Source organism: Pleurodeles waltl, chromosome 9, assembly GCF_031143425.1.
Source record: "Pleurodeles waltl isolate 20211129_DDA chromosome 9, aPleWal1.hap1.20221129, whole genome shotgun sequence".
Taxonomy (NCBI): Eukaryota; Metazoa; Chordata; class Amphibia; order Caudata; family Salamandridae; genus Pleurodeles; species Pleurodeles waltl.
This window is the reverse complement of record NC_090448.1, coordinates 436,968,875-436,990,406: the sequence shown is the minus strand read 5'-3', so window position 1 is coordinate 436,990,406 and position 21,532 is coordinate 436,968,875. Positions and strand designations below refer to the sequence as shown.

At 45.2% G+C, this 21,532-nt stretch overlaps 1 protein-coding gene across 1 annotated transcript in view; it reads right to left on the bottom strand.

The window, feature by feature from the left end:
• LOC138259482 (cytochrome P450 2F2-like) overlaps positions 1-21,532 on the bottom strand; it is a 612,238-nt gene that overhangs the window by 390,131 nt on the left and 200,575 nt on the right. The window contains exon 3 of the mRNA XM_069207252.1: positions 12,682-12,844. Within this exon, the coding sequence (XP_069063353.1) occupies positions 12,682-12,844 (163 nt within the window). The remainder of the gene's footprint in view (positions 1-12,681; positions 12,845-21,532) is intronic.

Here is a 21,532-nt window from a genome sequence, read left to right as displayed (position 1 = left end):
GCTGGGGAGGGTTCTTCCAAGGACCTGTCAGCTAGCAGGCCATCTAGTGACACTGGTAGTGGAAGGGGGTCACACACTAGTAGGGCACCTTTCACTCCTAAAGATAAGGTTACTAGAGTCCAGCCAGTTAGGGACAGGTCTCTCTGTGCTAATTCCCATATTTCTTCTGTGTCTCACAATTCCCAAGCCTCCCACCCTGAGGATAACTTAATGGAAAGGGAACTCAGAAAGCTGAGGTTGAAAGAGGCCAGGCTGAAGCTTAAACAGCAGCAGCTGGCCTTAGACAGGGAATCTCTGGATGTGGAAAGGGAAAGGCAGAGGTTGGGCTGAGTTCCCCATGGTGGCAGCAGCCGTGTTTTTAATAGCAATCCTGTTAGAGAGTAGGATTTCCAGAAACCTGCATAAGATAGTCCCCCCCTCACAAGGAGGGGGGTGACATTAACAAGTGGTTTGCTGCACTTGAGAGAACCTGTATGGTACAGTTGGTCCCTCAAAGGCAGTGGGCTGCTATCTTGTGGCTATCTTCCACTGGTAAGGGTAGGGATAGGCTCCTTACTGTCAGAGAAAGTGATGCTAACAATTACAAAGTGTTGAAGGATGCACTCGTGGATGGATTTGGCTTAACCACTGAACAATACAGGATTAAGTTCAGAGACACCAAAAAAGAGTCCTCTCAAGACTGGACAGACTTTGGAGACTGTTCAGTGAAGGCATTGGAGGGTTGGTTACATGGCAGTAAGGTGACTGACTATGAAAGCCTGTATAATCTAATCCTGAGAGAGCATATTTTGAACAATTGTGCCTGATCTGTTGCACCAGTACTTGGTAGACTCAGATCTGACCTCTCCCTAAGAATTGGGAAAGAAGGCAGACAAATGGGTAAGAACAAGATTGAACAGAAAAGTTCATACAGGGGGTGACAAGGATGGCAAGAAGAAGGATGATTAGTGTTCTGACAAGGGTGGGGACAAAGATGAAAAAAAAAAATCTTAGTCTTCCTCGGGCCCACAATAATCCTCTGGAGTTGGTGGGTCCAAATCCTCTTCTCACAATCAGAAAAAGCCATGGTGTTATTTATGTAAAGTAAAAGGCCATTGGGCAAGTGATGCCACTTGTCCAAAGAAAAACACCAAGGCTCCCACTATCACAACCCCAACTGCAACCTCTAGTGCCCCTAGTAATAGCAGTGGTGGTGGGAAGTCTACTACAAATAACCAATCCAAGGATGTACCTGGGCTCACTATTGGCAGTGAAGTTGGGGTTGGTCTTGTTACGGAGACCACAGAGGCTGTTTTAGTCTCTGATGGTGGCATTGACTGTGCCACCTTGGTTGCTTGTCCCCTTAATATGGGTAAGTACAAGCGACTACCCCTAATTAATGGTGTTGAGGTTGAGGCATAGAGGGACACAGGAGCCAGTGTAACTATGGTTATAGAGAAACTGGTTCATCCTGATAAACACCTAGTTGGTCAGCAGTACCAAGTGACTAATGCTCACAACAAAACACTTAGCCACCCCATGGCTGTTGTGAATCTCAAATGGGGGGGGGGTTACTGGTCCAAAGACAGTTGTGGTAGCCACTGAATTACCTATAGATTGCTTACTAGGCAATGATTTGTAGACATCAGCTTGGGCTGAAGTGGAGTTGGAGGCTCATTCAGCAATGCTGTGCATTCCTGGGCATATTTTTGCTTTGACAAGGGCTCAGGCTAAAAAGCAAAAAGGACAGGGAAACTTGGATCCTGGATCAATGGTCCCAAAAGCTAGGGGTAGGAAATCCTTGCCCACTATCCCTCCCTCACCAGATGATTCCCCTTTAGAGGAAGAGGAATCCTCTCCCTGTGCAGAACCTACACCAGAGGAGCTGGCAGCAGACACTACTCAGCTTTTGAGTGCAGGGTGGCCTGCTAGGGAAGAGCTGAGTGTGGCACAGCAGACCTGTCCCACACTTAGGGTTTGAGACAGCAAGCTGTCAAACAGCAGAATGGGGATGTCAGTGATAGCCATAAGGTGTATTGGGAAGACAACCTCCTATATACTAAATCAAGGGACCCTAAACCTGGAGCTGCCATGAGATTGGTCATCCCTTTGCAGTACAGGGAGTTTCTTCTTACCTTGTCACATGACATTCCTTTGGCTGAGCATTGGGGCCAAAGTAAAACTTGGGACAGACTTGTTCCCCTGTTTCACCGGCCTCATATGTCAGAGGACAACAAACAGTTTGGTCGCTCTTGTGTGACCTGCCAAGCCAGAGGCAAGACTGGTGGCACTCCAAAGGCCCCCTTAATTCCACTTGCTATGGTTGGGGTGCCCTTTGAAAGGATAGGAGTTAACATAGTTTGCCCCTTTGACCCTCCAACAGCTTCAGGCAATAGGTTTATCCTTGTGGTAGTGGACCATGCCACTAGGTATCCTGCAGCTATTCCCTTAAGGACCAGTACAGCTCCTGCAGTGGCAAAGGCCCTCCTGGAAATCTTTTTCCAGGGTGGGTTTCCCTAAGGAAGTGGTGTCAGACAGAGGTAGTAACTTTGTCGCGTGGGCTCTCATTATCCTAAATGAGACTACTGGATTTCTAGGCAGCAGGATCGTTCACGGTGTGGGAGACTGAGTCTGACCCACTTGGAAGGACCTCTGTCACCCTAAACCCGGTCTTGCTCCGGCTAACTAGCAGTGCCTCATTTCTCCAACAAAGAGGAGATGATTGGGCAGCCGAGCGCATGACATCTTTGGAACTTCTCAGGGAAGTCGTGGTCACTCAGATCCAAACCAGTTCTCTCATTTACAGTATGATCTCATATACAAATGACAAAGGCAGTATAAGTTTTAATAAAACAACTGCATTTTAGATAATAAGGCGTGAGCCGCAATAACCAGAACCATACAACACAGTAGGATTGAAATAGTCACGAGGAGAGTGAAACATAAGAACAACGCTATCATGGTGTTTAATAATTTCTACTCTCCCTCAGCTAGTTCTATTTTGAGCACAGCATGTTAAGCTTCTAACTTGCCTTTCTGAATCCCTTGGGAGACATCAGCCCTTATACCTGAGCAAAGGCCTGTGATCTGTTTCAGCATCTGCAACAAGGCAGTCAGCGTCTAGTTGTGGTTCCCTGGTCGGAATCTCCCTCTTGCGTGTATTGGGATAAGGAAGTGTTTTTATAACTAACATGTCAGCTTGATCACAAAATGTCCCTACGCAGGAATGCCAAAGACTAAACTCCTACCACGTCTATCGGCAATGTACCAGACTGTATCCTTGACAGAAGCACAGAGTGAACAGGAATGTGTTATGGAGAACTTCAGTGCTGAAGTAGGCTAAACAGTGCGATATGAAATATAAAACAAGACCGTAGAACTGGCTATTTGAAAAATAACAGTACGAAGCCGAATAAAAGCATTTAGAGCAAAGTGCACAGAGGCTCTAAGCTGCGAGCAAAGGAATAAAATACATCCAGGGCAAAATGCACAAAGGCCTAAAGCCTGAAGCTAATGCGCAAAGGATACGTAAAACTGACCACACTACAACTTCATGTCTGCATACCACAAAGCTATGTGCAAGGAGTGTGGTGTAACATACACGTTTGCTACTCTTATCATCCACAAACAAATGGTCTAATAAAAAGGTTTAATAAAACTCTGATAGGTATGATAATGAGACTCTCTGAAAAACTCAGAAGGAGATGGGATGTCTTGTTAACTTGCCTCGTTTTTGCTTACAGGGAGGTACCCCAAAAAGGAAGGGGTTTTAGCCCCTTTGAACTCCTCTTTGGGCACCCTGTGAGAGGTCCCCTTGCACTTGTTAAGAAGGGTTGGGAACAACCTTTAAAAGCACCTAAACAGGAGATTGTGGACTAAGTACTTGGCCTAAGATCAAGAATGGCTGAGTACATGAAAAAGCCCAGTGAAAATCTTCAGGCCAGACAGGAGCTACAAAAGCAATGGCATGACCAAAAGGCTGTTCGACCCAGTACCACCCAGGACAGAAGGTGTGGGTATTGAAGCCTGTGGCCCCAAGAGCACTCCGGGAGAAATGGAGTGGACCTCATCTAATTGTTGAGAAAAAGGTGAGGTTACCTACTTGGTAGACCTGGGCACTGCCAGGCGTCCCCTTAGGGTGCTCCATGTCACCTGCCTAAAACCCTTCTATGACAGGGCTGATCTCATCCTACTCATGGCAACTGATGAGGGACAGGATGAAGAGAGTGACCCTCTCCCTGATCTCTTCTCCACCACTGAAGCTGATGGCTTAGTGGGAGGAGTAGTGCTTGCAGATTGCCTTACTGCAGAGCAGAAGGACAACTGTGTAAATCTCTTAAGTCAGTTTACTGAACTCTTCTCACTGATACAAGGTACCACTACTTGGTGTGAGCACACAATCAATACTGGAGACAGCTTACCTGTCAAAAGTAAGTTTTATTGGCAGCCTGACCATGTCAGGGACTGCATAAAACAAGAGGTTCAGAAAATGTTGGAATTAGGAGTGATTGAGCCTTCAGAAAGCCCATGGGCTAGCCCAGTGATGCTTCTCCCAAAACCTCACAGTAAGAATGGTAAAAGAAAGATGAGGTTTTGTGTTGACTATAGAGGGCTCATCCAAGTAACCAAAACAGATGCTCACCCTATACCCATGGCAGATGAGCTGATAGATACACTGGCTTCTGCCAAGTATTTAGCACTTTTGATTTAACTGCAGGGTTTTGGCAGATTAAATTATCAGAAGATGCTAAACCCAAGACTGCATTTTCAACCACTTGAGGGCACTATCAATTCACTGTGATGCCCTTTGGTCTGAAGAATGCACCTGCCACTTTTCAAAGGTTGGTGAACACAGTCCTGCAAGGGTTGGAAGCTTTTAGTGCAGCATATTTGGATGATATAGCTGTCTTTAGCTCCACCTGGGATGATCACCTGGTCCACCTGTGGAAAGTTTTGGAGGCCCTCCAATTGGCAGGCCTCACTATCAAGGCCTCAAAGTGCCAGATAGGGCAGGGGAAAATGGTTTATCTGGGCCACATGGTAGGTGGGGAACTGATTGCACCACTGCAGGGGAAGATCCAGACTATTAAGGAGTGAGCTCCCCTATAACTCAAACCCAGGTGAAAGCCTTTTTAGGCCTCACAGGGTACTATAGGATGTTCATCAAGAATTATGGCCCTCATTACAACCTTAGCGGGAGGCTGAGGCCGCCCGCCAAGGTTGAACCGCGGGGCAGCCGCCAATGCGGGCGCACTCCCGCTGGGTCTATTATGAGATCTCCGCTGGGCTGGCGGGTGGAAACCTGGTTTCTGCCCACTGGCCCCGGTGGGGATCTCGGCCGCAGCACAAGAGCCGGCTCCAAATGGACCCGGCAGTGTTGCGGCTGTGCGACGGGTGCAGTTGCACCCGTCGCGCTTTTCACTGTCTGCATAGCAGACAGTGAAAAGCTCCATGGGGCCATGGCAGGGGGGCCTCTGCAACGCCCATGCCTGCGGCAGGGGCCCCTCGACTCCCCTATCCGCCAACCTTTTCATGGTGTTTCAAACCGCCATGAAAAGGCTGTTGGGAGGGGGACTCGTAATCCCCTCGGACAAAAGTGGCGGAAAACCGCCAGTCCTGGCGGTGCAACCGCAGCGCTTCCACTGCAGTCGTAATCCCCCATGGAAGCACTGCTAGCCTGTTGGCGGTGCTTCCTCCAAAACAGCCCTGGCGGTCAAAGACCATCAGGGTTGTAATGACCCCCTATGTCTCCATTGCAGCTTCTCTTAATGACCTCACTAGTAAAAAGATGACTAAAAAGGTATTGTGGACAGTTAGCTGTCAAAAAGCTTTTGATGAGCTCAAACAGGCCATGTGCTCTGCACCTGTCCTAAAAAGCCCTTGCTACTCCAAAAAGTTCATAGTCCAGACTGATGCTTTTGAATTGGTGGTTGGGGCAGTGCTATCACAGCTTAATACTGAGGGCCAGGCTCAACCTGTTGCTTTTATCAGCAGGAGGTTGACCCCTAGAGAAAAGCGTTGGTCTACCATAGAGAGGAAGGCCTTTGCTGTGGTCTGGGCACTGAAAAAGTTGAGACCATACCTGTTTGGTACTCACTTTATTGTTCAGACAGACCACAAACCTCTACTTTGACTGAAACAAATGAAAGGTGAAAACCCCTAAATTGTTGAGGTGGTCCATAGACCTGGGAGTACCCACTCCAATGCAGATGGACTCTCCAGATATTTCCACTTAGACAATGAAGACTCACCTGGGCAAGGTGAACCTTATTGTCCCTCGTTTGGGGGGGGCTTGTGTAGGAAAGTAACATCTTGCCTGGCATGTTATCCCCATTTATTCTTGCGTGTATGTTTGTTTTTGCCTGTGTCACTGGGATCCTGCTAGCCAGGACACCAGTGCTCATAACTTGTGCCCTGTATGTGTTCCCTGTGTGGTGCCTAACTATATCACTGAGGCTCTGCTATCCAGAACCTCAGTGTTTATGCTCTCTCTGCTTTTAGAATTGTCACTGCAGGCTAGTGACTAATTTTACCAAGTCTGATTGGCACACTGGAACACCCTTATAATTCCCTACTATATGGTAGCTGGGTCCCCACGGTATTGGGGTTCCAGGAGATCCCTATGTGCTGCAGCATTTCCTTTGCCATCCATAGGGAGCTCAGAAAATTCTTACACAGGACTGCCACTGCAGCCTTATTGAAATAACATCCACTTTATTTCACAGCCATTTTACACTGTACTTAAGTAACTTATAAGTCACCTATATGTCTAACCCTCAGTTTGTGAAGGTTAGGTGCAATGTTACTAAGTGTGAGGGCACCCTGGCACTAGCCAAGGTGCACCCACATTGTTCAGGGCAATTTCCCCGGACCTTGTGAGTGCAGGGACACCATTACACGCGTGAACTACATATAGGTCAATACCCATGTGTAGCTTCACAATGATAACTCTGAACATGGCCAAGTACCATGTCTAAGATCATGGAATTGTCCCCCCAATACCAATGTGGTATTGGGGTACCAATCCCATGCATCCCCGGGGCTCCAGCATGGACCACGGGTACAGCCAAACTTGCTCTCTGGGGTTTTCTCTGCAGCTACCATTGCTGTCAACCCTCAAACAGGTTTCTGCCCTCCTGGGGTCTGGGCAGCCGAGTCTCAGGAAGGCAGAACAAAGGATTTCCTCTGAGAGAGGGTGTTACACCCTCTCCCTTTGGAAATAGTTGTTAAGGGCTGGGGAGGAGTAGCCTCCCCCAGCCTCTGGAAATGCGTCGAAGGGCACAGATGGTGCCCTCCTTGCATAAGCCAGTCTACACCAGTTCGTGAAGACCCCAGCCCCTGCTCTGGCATGAAACTGGACAAAGGAAAGGAGAGTGACCACTCCCCTGTCCATCTCCACCCCAGGGGTGGTGCCCAGAGCTCCTCCAGTGTGTCCCAGACCTCTGCCATCTTGAATGCAGAGGTGTGAGGGCACAATGGAGACCTCTGAGTGGCCAGTGCCAGCATGTGACGTCAGAGACCCCTCTTGATAGGCTCTTACCTGGTTAGGTAGCCAATCCTCCTCTGAGGGCTATTTAGGGTCTCTCCTGTGGGTTCCTCTTCAGATAACGAACGCAAGAGCTCACCAGAGTTCCTCTGCACTTCCTTCTTCGACTTCTGCCAACGATCGACAGCTGATTGCTCCAGGACGCGTGTAAAACCACAACAAAGTAGCAAGAAGACTACCAGGAACATTGTAGCGTCTAATTCTGGCGGCTTTCTTGACTGTTTCCTGGTGGTGCATGCTCTGAGGGCTGTCTGCCTTCACCCTGCACTGGAAGCCAAGAAGAAATCTCCTGTGGGTCGACAAAATCTTCCCCCTGGCAACGCAGGCACCAACCTTCTGCATCCCCTCTGGGTCCCCTCTCATCTTGACAGGCATGGTCCCTGGAACATAGAAGCTGGATCCAAGTGACCCCGTCAGTCCAGTGGTCCTTCTGTCAAAATTTGGTGGAGGTAAGTCCTTGCTTCCCCACGCCAGACAGTAATCCTGTGTACTGCGTGATCTGCAGCTGCTAGGGCTTCTGTACACTTTTGCAAGATTTCCTTTGTGCACAGCACAGCCCAGGTCCCCAGAACTCCGTCCTGCATTGCCCAACTCACTGAGTTGACCTCCAACTTCGTGGGACCCACTTTTGTTGTGTTGGGATGACCGCCATGCTCAGATTTCTTGAACGCCTGTACAGGTACTTCTGCAGGGGCTGCTTGCTTCTGCGTGGGATCTCTCTTTTGCTGAGCATCCCCTCTGTCTCCTTCTCCAAGGGGCGACCTCCTTGTCCTTCCTGGGCCCTGGCAGCAACCAAAATCTTGAACCGTGACTCTTGCAGCTAATAAGGCTTGTTTGCGGTCTTTCTGCGTAGAAGCAACTCTGCATCCTCCAGCGCACCGTGGGACATCTTGTGACCAAGGAGAAGTTCCTAGCACCTTCAGTTGTTGCAGAATCTTCGGCTTCTTCCACCCGGAGGCAGCCCTTTTGCACCTTCAACCGGTGATTAGTGGGCTCCTGCCCACCCTGGACACTTGCGTGACTCTTGGACTTGGTCCTTTTCTTTTGCAGGTCCTCAGGTCCAGGAATCCATCTTCAGTACTTTGCAGTCAGTATATGGTTTGTGTTTCCTCTAGGCCTATTTTCTCGTGTTGCATTCTATTGTGTTCTACAGTGTTTGCAATACTTTTCTAAGTGTTTTACTTACCTGATATTGGTTTGTGTGTATATTTTGTGTATTTTACTTACCTCCTAAGGGAGTATATCCTCTGAGATACTTTTGGCATATTGTCACTAAAATAAAGTATCTTTATTTTTAGTAACTCTGAGTATTGTGTTTTCTTATGATATAGTGCTATATGATATAAGTGGTATAGTAGGAGCTTTGCATGTCTCCTAGTTCAGCCTAAGCTGTTCTGCTATAGCTACCTTTATCAGCCTAAGCTGTTAGAACACTACTAATCTACTAATAAGGGATAACAGGACCTGGCACAATGTGTAAGTACCATCAGGTACCCACTATATGCCAGGCCAGCCTCCTACAAATGTGTAGAGGGACGCTGGGAGTTTTAGAAAACACCAAAGGTAAGTAATAGGACCCACCCCAGAGCACAGGAAAGCAGGAGTAAATCACAGTAACTTTCCTAGAACGCACAAGAACACGAGAAAGAAGATTATGCAAGAACCAGAAGAGAATGCAAGACACCAGAAGAAGGGGACCAAGTCCAGGAAGCACAGAGGAGTTCAAGGAGAACAGGAGCCCCTGCTAACCCGAATGAACGTGCAAAAGAGGAACCACCGGTGAAGTACAACAGTCAGTACTGCACCCAAGAAGATGGGTGTGGGGTTCCTGGTTGGTACAGATGATGTCCCACGCCAGGTGGATGATTGCAGTCTGGTTTGCGTTGCTGGATTGTGCCAACAAGCCTTGGCACATGCAAAGCTTGCGGTTAGCAGAAAATTGCGCTACCCGGGACCAGGAGGGACCTGGTGGAATCTACCCAGGAGAGAGAGTCAGAGGGGGCTCTCAGCAACTCAGAGTGCCCTCAGAAGACCAGGCAGCGTGCACAGGAGTCCCACAGCATGGGGAGAAAGGAGATGCAAAAAAAAAAGAGGCGCATGTAGCACTACAACAAAGGGTCCCATGCCACCGGAGAACCACGCAGACAGCTGTACATCACAGGATAGAGTATTGGGCGCCAGAGCTGCATGGTACATGAAGAACTTCATAGAAAGATGCCAACAAGCCTGTGCAACTGCAAAAAATGTTGTTCACGGGGATACTGTCTTCTCTGGGGAGGCAAGCTCTTACCTCCACCAATGTTGGACAGTAGGACATCAGTACCACTTCAGTCTACCACCTGTGACGCTGGGTCTAACCAACTCATCAGGTGAGAGGTTCCACACCACCGGTCATCGCTGTAGAGAGGTGCCTGCTAAAGCAGGGGAGTGACTCCTTTATTTCAAGACAAATTCCTTAATTCTTCTGATGCAGGCTGAGGACAGGTTGTCCTCGGAGGATGCACAACCTTTAAAACAGTTGCAGTTGCTGGCAGGACCTGAAGATACAATGTTGCAGAAGTTGTCTTTGTTTCTTTGTTGCAGTTTGTAGGTTCCTGGAGGGTCCAGATGCAGTTTCTTCGGTAGAAAGGTGAAGTAAAGGATGCAGAGAATTCCTGACGGAGTCTTGCAATCCGAATCTGAAGAACCATCCAAGAGAGAGACCCTAAATAGCCCTGAAAGGGGGATTGGCCAGCTAAACAGGTAAGCACCTATAAGATGAGGGCTATGACATCACCTGCTGGCACAGGCCACTCAGATGCACCCAGAGTGCCCTGCCAACTTAGAATCCAAGATGGCAAAACCCAAGGACCCTCTGGAGGAGCTCCGAGCACCACTCCTGGGGTGATGAAGGACAGGGGAGTGGTCACTCCCCTTTCCTTTGTCCAGTTTCGCGCCAGAGTAGGGACTGGGAGTCCCTGAACCGATGTAGACTGGATTATGCAAGGAGGGCACCAAATATGCCCTTCACACCATTTCCAGTGTCTTGGCAAAGCTTTCCCTCCCAAGCCTGTAACAACTATTTCCAAAGGGAGAGGTTGTAACACCCCTCTCCCAAAGGAAATCCTTTGTTCGGCCTTCCTGGGCTTGAGCTGCTTAAACAGCAGGAGTGCAGAAACCTGTCCGAGAGGTGGCAGCAGCTGGGGCTGCCTGGAAAACCTCAGAAGGCTGGAATGGCAATACAAGGGGTCCTCTAAGGAGCCCTCAGAGTGCATGGAATCATACTACCAATGCTTGCAAAAGTCTTGGGGTATGATTCCAACATGTTTGATACGAAGCATGCCTATGTTCGGAGTTACCATTATGTAGCTGGAAATAGGTTGTGACCTATGTCTAGTACACGTGTAAAATGGCGTCTCCGCACTCATGAAGTCCGGGAAAATGGTCCTGGAGGTAGTGAGGGCACCTCTGCTAGTGCAGGGGTGCACTTACGCACATGTACTCTGCACCCTGACCTCAGGGCTGAAGGGCCTGCTATAGGGCTGACTTATAATGACCTGGTGCAGAGTAAATGGCAGTGAAAGGGTGCATGCACCTTTTTACACAGGCTGCACGGGCAGTTCTGCAGAAGCCTTTGCATGTGCTCCCTATGGGTGGCAAAATAAATGCTGCAGCCCGAGGGATCCCCTGGAACCCCAATGCCCTGAGTACCTCAGTACCATATAATAGGGACTTATAAGGGGGCATCAGTACGCCAATTGTGGGTGCAATACTGGATTATCAGTATGGAATAACTATAATTTAAGGGAGAGAGCATAACTACTGGAGTCCTGATTTGCAGGGTCCCAGTAGACACGGTCAAACACACTGACAAACAGGCCAAAAGTGGGGGGAACCAAGTTAAAAAGAGGCTACTTTCCTGTACCTGCCTGTCCCTCTTTCTCACTGCATTCCCTGGGCTCTCAGCCCTGTTGCCTGCCTGTACCTCCTTCTCACTGCTTTTCCCGGCTCTCAGCCCCATTGTGTGTGTGCCTGCTGCCTGCCTGTCCCTCCTTCTCACTGCTTTCTCTGGGCTTTCAGCTCCTTTGTGTGTGTGAGTGCTGCCTGCCTTCCTTGTTTGGGACCATGTGTTGAACCTTAAGGCCCCCATTGCCCCAACTGGCTCCACTCCTCCTGCGGGAGCCAGCATTGCTCACACAAGCAGGGAGCTGGTGAAACTGCAGCTTCCTGAGTGCAGGAGCAATACTTTCATCGATTTCCCTGCCTGCATGCCTAGGGGCAGGGAAAGAGATGGAAGCTCTGCTCCAGCAAGCCGGAGCATTTTGGCAGCTCCCACTGACCAGAAGTGGAGTGTGTGCTTTTGTTTGGCGGCAGCTGTCACAGCTCCTGCCAAGCAAAAGCAAACAGCTGGCTCCTGAGGTGCCTACCCTCAGGAGTATTACCCTTTTTTGGCCCTGCCACTACGCAAAAGCAGAATGTTCGATCTCACAACTCATGACTTCATTGATATTGATAAAGTGAAGAGAAGTCATGTATTGAGGTCATTGTACTCCTACAGAGAATTGTTTGAGCTTGATGTTTTTGACTGCTAAGGGGGTTTAGATTTTCATTAAATTATGTAATATGAGATGTCATCAGTGATGTCATAAATGATGTCATAGAACATGCCATGAGTGATGTCATATGTGGGGATATGAGCAGAGCATGGGAGCTCAAGTTATATAGTCAGTGCTGCTAACTATCACTGGTGATTTTCTGTGGGTTTTTTAAAGTTCAAAACGTTAACTTTGTCACTGACAAATTTGCGTAACCGTAATGTTACTTTCACCTTTGTTTTTTTCTGTGTGTTTGTGTGCATGCATGCTTGGTTACATGCGTGTGAGTGTGTGCATGTGTGTGTGTGCCAAAGCTGGTCTGCGTAACGATTGGATGGTAAGTGGAAAATCCTGCAATTTCATGAAGACATGCCAACAGGAGGAGAATTCAGTGGTGGAGTTTCCTCCATCATAAGGATAGTACGGAAGTGGCAATTCAGCCAGTGTATTTTTCTCCTATTATAACATTTCTGCCAAAATTAAAGGATTTTTCATTATGACAACTCTAAATCAAGGTGAGTGACTTATTTTATTAGTCTTACAAGTGTCCATTAAGGAACAGCGATCAATTACCAAACTTACCATGCCCTTTTGTGCAGCTGAGAAACACGGGATAGTCTCCACGGTCAGCAAACTCTTCTGCTTGATCGATCAGGGCCTCCTTCATTGCATCATAACCGCAGATTACCAAACATGGTTTGTTTCCCAAGTAAATTGTATAGACGGGACCATACTTTTTATGTAGCTGTAAAATAACATAATAGTCAGCACCGGTGATGACAGACAAACATTCCAGAGCAACAAAGAAATCTTGAGATTATAATCAAAGTTGAGCACCATACAAACCACAAAAATAAATAAGAATAAAATTACCCAAATACTGTGCTGCAAAATAAATGCAGATTACAAAATGTGGCTTATTTTAAGAAAATGTGTTGATAAATCAAAATAACACTGCATGGCCAGCAATATTTTGTTTTTTAAACAAATTCCAAATTTCTTCTGAAAACTATACAGCTAGGTTATCTACAGAACAATTATGCAACTACATTAACTGAAAGTGTCTGTACATTTTGCTATTAAAGTTCTTTCATTCTTCCAAATTTGTCATTTTTTTCATTTCTAGCAGGCATGATTTAGTATTGCCAACAAATAAGTAACATTGCTGTCTTTATTATTAAAATGAACAACATGGCTGGACAGTTTGCTACTTTGCAGGAGTGAATGCCATTTTGCCAAAATTAAGAATTCGCAAACAAGAGCTCAGATCAGGTTAAGAATTTGCAGACATATAGGCACACAGGCATCTGGTCTAATTTTTGTGCATTTGATCAGTTATAACGATGTTTTTTTTTTAAAGACGATCTCTGTTAATGACAGCATATTACTTAGTAAAGGAAGGCTGAACTTTCATTGTGTATGTCATCTGCTATAAATCTTGTGAGATTTCCTCTTTGAAATAAATAAAAGATAATCCACAATCGATGGGGTGATATTTTTGATATTTAGGATATGCTATTAAAGAAAGACCATATTTTTGTATAGTATATTCTGAGAGACCACTCACTTGTTGGAAGTTAGACTTGGCATAATCCACAAGCCACAAAAGAGTCACTGAGTACTTGATTTTTTTCCGTACTTGCTATAATCTTACTGTCATGGAGAGAAAAATATCCTTCCACTAATTGGCAATGAGATGCCAAAAAGAGACATTTTAATGTAGCATCTAAGGTGTCATTGCTTAATTACAACTTGTTACTGTAGTGTGCTCTAAGTGTCCTGAAAAGAAGTAGGAGTATTTGTCCAGAATGAGTAAGAAGAAAGATCCAGATTTACAAGTCTTTGCACTGCTGTGCATTACTCTGTGTCAAGGGGTTGTTCCATGGGTGGTACATGTGCTTCCCCATGCAAACTCCCATGGCTTTTGATGCAAATCCCTGTCTACTAACAATAGTTGACAGGGTTTTGGAACAAAAAGTAATGCCACTTTGAAGCAGGGATTAAAAAGGAGAAATGCTTTTATTTCTCCTATCTTCTCCCACCTTGTATGGTACAAAGGTATGTGCGAGGGACTCAGCAGCATGATTCTGCGGCAACGCTAGGGAGAGGCAAGGTGAGTGTCATATCTCTGCAAATATGCACGTCCCGGTTCTCTTCCTGTCAAGCAATGATGTATTGAGCAACAGTTTGCTGAATCTTTGCAATTGACTAAAAAAAGAAAAATAACTTGGCATTAGGTTGGTATGTGACAATTACCAGGTTTACATTATCACTAAAGTTGCAGGCATGAAGAGTCTTGTACAATGTAATTTTACTCCCAATGCAACTGTATGAAACATGATTGGAACTCACATAATGATAGTATTTTATAATACATGGGATTCTGTAATCCCTGTTAACCCGATTATCTAATTTCTTTATAATCAGTGACTTGTAATGCATCCAGTCACCGATTATACAGAAAAGATTTCAGAGCTCATCTATTGTAAGGTATTACAGTCGAGTTCTTATGTCACAATGCCTGCTGCAGGCGTGAGCAGCAGAGGTGAAAAGCAAGTCAGGTGACAGAGGAAAATTGAAGCATCTGTTTAAAGCAACAAAAATGGAATGTTGCTTCTGCTCTATTTTAAGAGCTTACAATGACAAGCAGAGAGAATATGTTTATTTCTCCGCACTTCTTAAGTACAGAAAAGCTATAATCTTTCTGCATGTTTCTACTCATTCCAAGCTACTGCAGCTTTGTATAAAAAAAACTGACTTGTATTGAACTGTTTCTAATAAGTGTTTGCCATAAATATCTAACAGGTTTTTGATGTGTTTAATTTTGCACTAATGGTTTTATGTTTATTCTTCATGTTTGCAAAAGTGGATGTTCTTTCAAATAAAAAGAGCTGCGCACCTAGGGCCAGATTTACAAGAAAGTGGCACATCAACTTTTCTTACGCCCCCCCCTGCAAGCCCTAACGACACCACATGTGTGCTGTGGTTACAATACAGTGCACCATGGCGCTCATTTCCACAATAGCATAATAATGTATTACGCTATTATGGCGCTTTGCTGGATTAGCGCCATAAATTATGGTGCTAATGTAGCAAAGCACTAGGGAGGCCCATAGGCTACTACGGGCCCATCAGTTTAACACCTGCCACGAGCAGGCGTTAAAATGACTGAAAAAATGTTACAGTGAAATCTTGTAGATTTCACTGTGCCATTTTTTGCGGCCTCCCTCCATGGGAATGCCCCACTTGCATATATTACACCTGGTGCAAGTATAATGGTGGGCAAGGGGTTACAAAGTGGCACAATGTTAGCATTGCACCACTTTGTAAATCTGGTGAAGGAGAATAGTCTCCTTAACGCCACATTAGCGTAAAACAAAGTACACTAATGCCGACCAAATACCAGAGTTGGTGACCAGTTACGAAAGATGTAGTGAGATTGCATGTGTGCCCCCTGTTTGTCAGGGACACTTATATTCACAGACATCTAAACTCAGAAAAGCGTACACACACCTACACATGCACACACACACGTGCACACACACACACATACTGCTAGGCACATAAAAACATTAGAACACATAAACACACACATAGAGACAGGCACAAACTCACACACAGACCACATGTAGATAATGGACTCCTATTTAACTCAGTGCAGCCACTTTTTCACTAAGGATCTCATTACGAGGTTGGCGGATCAACCGTCAGCCCACCAGCCCTGTGGAGAGGAGTCCGCTGCAGAGTTGGCGGTCTCCTCTGGCCCAATTACAAGGTTTCCACTGGGCTGACTAGTGGAAACCTCAGAAAACTGAGGTTTCCGTTGGTCAGCCCAGTGACAACTATGTGGCGGTATTGGCCTTGGCTCCCAATGGAACCGAGGCTAATGCCTCACACAGAGTCCCTCGGATTGCACACTGTCTGCCATAGCAGACAGTGTGTATTCTGAGGGTGCTGGGCAGGGGGGCTCATGCACTGCCCATTCCCATGGCATTCATGGGCCCCCCTGTGACCCCAAGCACTGGGTTTCTGCCAGCCTTTCCATGGCGTGGTCCCCACCATGGAAAGGCTGGCGGAAACAGGAGTCATGATCGGTTCTGCACTGAGTTCAGCACCACCATGGATGACTACGAGTCCAACCGCTATCAGCCCCTTCGGGAAGCATGGACCCTGTTGTGACAGCGGTCCCCTGGTGGTTCGACTCCTAGGGTCGTAATGTGCAGATGTCAAGGAGTGCGGCGGTCTGACCTCCACTGCAAGTTGGTGGTCTTTGAACCACCAGACTCCTAATTAGGCCCTAAGCTTTTGAAATATCAACAAGGCACGGATACAAGAGTCAAACTTCACTGAGACATGGCATAGACAACTTATGCACATTTGTGCACATCATTGCTCATATGCTATAGTACATTAACTCAATGCTTGTTGTCAGTGTGTTTGAGGTCCCCATTTACCATTTCCACCTTCAATTTAACACTGGGGAGGCAGGTCAGGATCAGGATTTCAAAGCTGAGAAGAAATCAACAGAATCCAATTTGAAAGTGAAGAAATGTGAGTAAGTTTTCTTTTTTTAATGAAAATCAGGCCCAATGTAGATCGTGTATTATTAGAGTAGATGCAATGCTGATGAAAGCTGTTGACCAATAGTAAAGGTAAAGGTAAGGGTGTGTGAGTGTCTTCATCTTCTTACTATTGGAGGCTGAAATCTTCTGTAAAATGTGATTAGGAGTGTATACGGGTTGGTCATTCATTTAATTAAGGAAACCATCAAAAAAGTGTTTTTTTGCTACGTGGGGGGACATAAAATGCTAAGCCTCAGTTGTTTAGGAGGCATGTTTACAATCTCCACATTGAGGCACCGAATTCAGACATTTATTGAGTTATGATGTTGTGTTTTACGGATTCTTGATGCATAAAGTTTATCTCCACTAGGTTTTTTCTCTTAACAATACTGATGAAAATAAAATACCTGACATCTGGAACTTGCAACTGCCCAGTTTCCAGCTTTCAGTTTTATGCCTCAGTGTTGCATGAAACAGGAGAGAGCTGTGTGCGTGTTCCAAGGGTCAATAGATCTCCAGAAGCTCCAATTGTGCTTGCACAGTAAGTTAGGTAACTAAAACAATTCATGTGTTTATAAATGAAAGTGAGTGAACGTGAATATGAGTGAATTACAAAGAGGAAGTAAGAATGAGTGAGAGTGAGCATGAGTGAAAGTGAGAATGAGTGAATGAGAGTAAGATTGAGTAGATGTGGTTGAGAGCGAGTGAGTGAGTGAGAATGAGTAAAAGTGAGTGACAATGAGTGTGAATGTGAAAAGCACTTTTGGGATAGATGTGAGTAAAAATGAGTGAGTCAGAGTGAGTGAAAAAACATGAGATAAGTGAGCCCGAGAAAGAGTGAATAATAATAAAAATGAGTGCAAGTTAGCGTGGGTGAGAATGTTACATTATTACTAAAGCCTAAATTGTTGCCATAAGACTAAGGTATCCTTATTAGCGAGTATAGGAGTGAGTGCACTTGAGAGTGAGTAAGAATGAGTGTGACTGAATGGGTGGAAATACATTCGGAATAATGGAGACTTGCTGAATGAGAGTGAATGCGAATCTGGTGCTATGTTTGTGACTTTACCCTTGTCCCTGACTAATGGCAGCTTATTATTAACTTACAGAGGCTCACATGGCAACATGATGGTACTGGCATACTGATGGTAATGCTTTACATAAGAGACATCTGTGATTAAATACTAAGACTGGCATAGTAGAGGCAATACTTGGTTGATGGAACACCAATGCCAAGATGCTGGTGCTACTATACTGAAGGTAATTCTTGGTTAATGACCAATAGAGCAAAATACTGGCACTTGCATGCAAGGGGTAATTCTTAGCATATGGGGTACCTGTTGACAAATGCTTGTGCTGGCATATTAGAGGGAATTCTTGACATATGGGGAGCATGTAGCAAAAGTCTGTTGCTGATATATTGGGGGTAAATCTTGGGAGGACACTCACATTTTATCCACAGCATACCTTAATGTGAGTAAAAGTCAATTTTATAGCTAAGCTACAGGAAAGAGTGAAAACGTACTTGAGACTTATTTTCCACTTTTTATCAAAAATGAATTTAAGTGTGAAAGTAATGTTTTGGTATCTGTGAGTGAAAATCACATTTCAAAAAGTATACTTTCTGTTTTCTACAAGTCAACCAGTACTAAACCAATTCTGCAGGATGCCTTTCCTCCAAGTTTGCTATTAGGATCTCAATTAGAAACGAAGTTCAAAACTGCCAGAAAACAATCTAGCCTAATTTAAAGTCTTAACAATTGACGTAGTGCAACCACTGACCGTTTAGCTGCAATGAGCTACATAACCTGAGCCATCAAGAACAGATGATATCAATCAAAAAGGAATGCAGCAACACCCTCTCCTTCATTTGAACATCTCAAATAGGAACCTTATTGTCAGAAACTGTTCCATCAAGAAGGGTCTCTCACACATTTGGCTCTACCAATAGCAAGTAGGAAGTGCTGTCCCGCAATAGGGAGGGAGGGAGGGGGGTTTCCTAGGAGGCAACCTGGCTAGTGCCATCTTGAATGTAAGGCTCAGGAATGTTTACTGTAAGGTAAAAGAGGAAGCGCTGCAAAAGGAGGTTGACATTTACTAGGAATCCTGACAACATTGTGCCCAGGACATTTTCCAGTCACTTGCTAGTGCCCTCAAAATAATGCACTCATTACATGCTCAGAATATTAATGGGCCTGGATGACCAACTGAAGGAAAGAAGTATTCTTGATACCTGTGGTATAAATCTAAAAAATGTCATTATCTCCCAAGGACTAGGACTGCTCTCCAAAGGGCACTTGCCTGGTCTATGACTCACTACCATTGGGATGCAAAATGCAGAGAAAATGTTGTTCATTGCAGGCAATCCAATTGGCCTGTTGTTAGTGGACTATATTGGAACTAGTGAAAGTTTTGGTTGGAGGACGAACATGTGCCTATAAGCCTGCTCTAGTGACATGAGGACTGAAGGAATGTCTAGGCACAAACTTTCCAGCATCAAGAATTAGAAAGATGCAGTATCTTTTAACTTCCAGATGGCTGGGATGATGCTGTGAGTTTAACCCAGTGAGTGTGGTCCCTTTGCTGTCCAGAATTCCAGATTTGTCCCACTCTAACTTCACGGTGGAGTTGTCTAGCATTGAGGCGCCCTACTCAGCCTCGTCTTCCACTTTTCCTCCTCAGGGGATTTTGAGAACCACACATTTTCATAGGCAAAACTTGGGACCACATACGTTGGCATATATAACCTAGATTTGCTCCAATTATGCCAACAAAACTGAAGGGTTTATCATGAATCCTATAACAGTGTGTCCACCTTTGTGATATCCTCACTAGTGTGAACCACTTGCCTCACTTCTGTAAAACATTCTAAGAACCAACCAGAAAATGTAATTTGTTTACCAATCAATCAATCCCTGGACCATCGTGGTCCATCGTGGTCTGGCTGAAATTGGGCCTTGGTCCCAATCTACCACAAGCATTGACATTGAATAGTGATTTTTCAATTCATTAGTACTTATTTGCTTAAAACCATCTTAGCCTATACCTCTGGTTCCCTTTGTCTGCTTTTAATTGTTTGTACCATTTTGTTTTTTAATTTTTAGTTTTTATAAATGTGCTTGAGAATTTTATTGCATTGTGTATGGAGCCTAGTCTGAGGCAATGGGATAGGTCACTGAATATGGTTTTTGAGTCTGGCCCCCAGGGCTGATTCAAGGATATCTCACTGTGAGAAACACTCCGACACGTATTTTCCTTCAACTAGCCTCCTGGGATGAGAAGGCTGCATCGCTGGTCCTTCTATTCCCTCTTCCCTGTACTCAGTTTGTTCTTGAAGTCACCCTTCTCCAGAGCCTCTTGCCTACCTCTCGGAAGGGTAGTGTCACCTCGGGGGCAAGCCATGCTCTGGAACTGCTCCACTTTCCATGGGCTGTTTCATTTTTATGTTTATGTGGGAGCTTCACCATGTCATTCACCTTATTTTACATGACGTATCCCCCAACCCCTCAAATATTTTTATGTAATAATTCTCCACATCTTTGCATGTCATTGTGAAGCCCAGAGCGGGGGTTATCTGAGGCAATGCAGAATGCACGGACAAGGCTATATCCTCTCAGGGCTCAAACCCTGTGGTGTTTGAGGGTAGTTGTGCATATGCCAGGGGAGAAAGAATTTCTGAAGTTTTGTTTTATGTACCTTGGAGTCTCCTCCAATATTAAACACATTTTCGATTAGGTGGCAGTTATATTATCAACTACAAAAAGTAGGCATGTTATCTTGAGAGGAAAATTCAATAAGGGAGCTCCACAAGCATGAAGATGTAGTCCACCACTCACTACAGTGAGAAAATATTCTAGTAACATCTCACATTCATTGTAAAATGTATGCATCAGTATGACCTTATATTTGGTTGACTTGACGGCACATTTGACAGCATATTGGTGCAAGCTTACCTTTGTAGAAATAGTGCCAATTGCAAGAAAACTATAGAAACACAAAAACAAATTCATGTTCAAAATATACCTTTTAGGTGCAAAATTATTTTAGGTGCACAATCACCACTGTTTCAAAGCACACAGGTGTGTGGTATTACATATAGGAGCAAACTTCTTTTTTGCCCATTAGTATTAGTTCATCAAATTTAATTACAGTGATTCCAGGAAGCAAGAATCTCTGACCCAAAGTGGAAATAACCTGTGGACATGTGAATACCCTTTCCACAGGTTTTTCCCCGATCCAGGGGGATTATCATGCCCAAATCACTCTCATTTTCTGCCTGCTTGGAGCAACGGTAAGTTGTGTCAGAAGTATTTGTGAGGGTAAATATGTGCATGGCAAGAGTGTGGCAAAAGGGGTGACAGGAGAGCTGCAGGAGCTTTTGCTGCACTCCCTATTAAATATGCGAAAGGCAGGGTGGGGCACTGCTCAGCAGCTATCCACAGTCCCATTGAATCACACATTGTTCTGCAATGGTATTTCCAAGCCTGAGATTGTTAGGTAAAATGTGTTCCAATTCAGCAATCCCAAGATTGTATGCACCAAGCTACTTAGCAACGGAGCATGGGCTACAATAGTGTCCTGGTATAGAAATTCTGCTCTAGGCCACTCATTATCAGGGTGATAAGTGCAAATCGAATTTCAGTATATATCTACCCATGATTAAATATCAATAGGAGTGTGGAAACACATTTAGCAGCACAAATCACAACTAGGAAGAAAAATACAATAGGTTGCTAAAGCACATATCAGCATGGTACAACATCACATTGAGGTTCAAATTCACCCTGTAACAACATTAGCAAGAATGTGAAAAACTTTTAGGAGCACTAATAATATTTGTTTTGTGCAAAACCGTTGTATGTCACATTTAG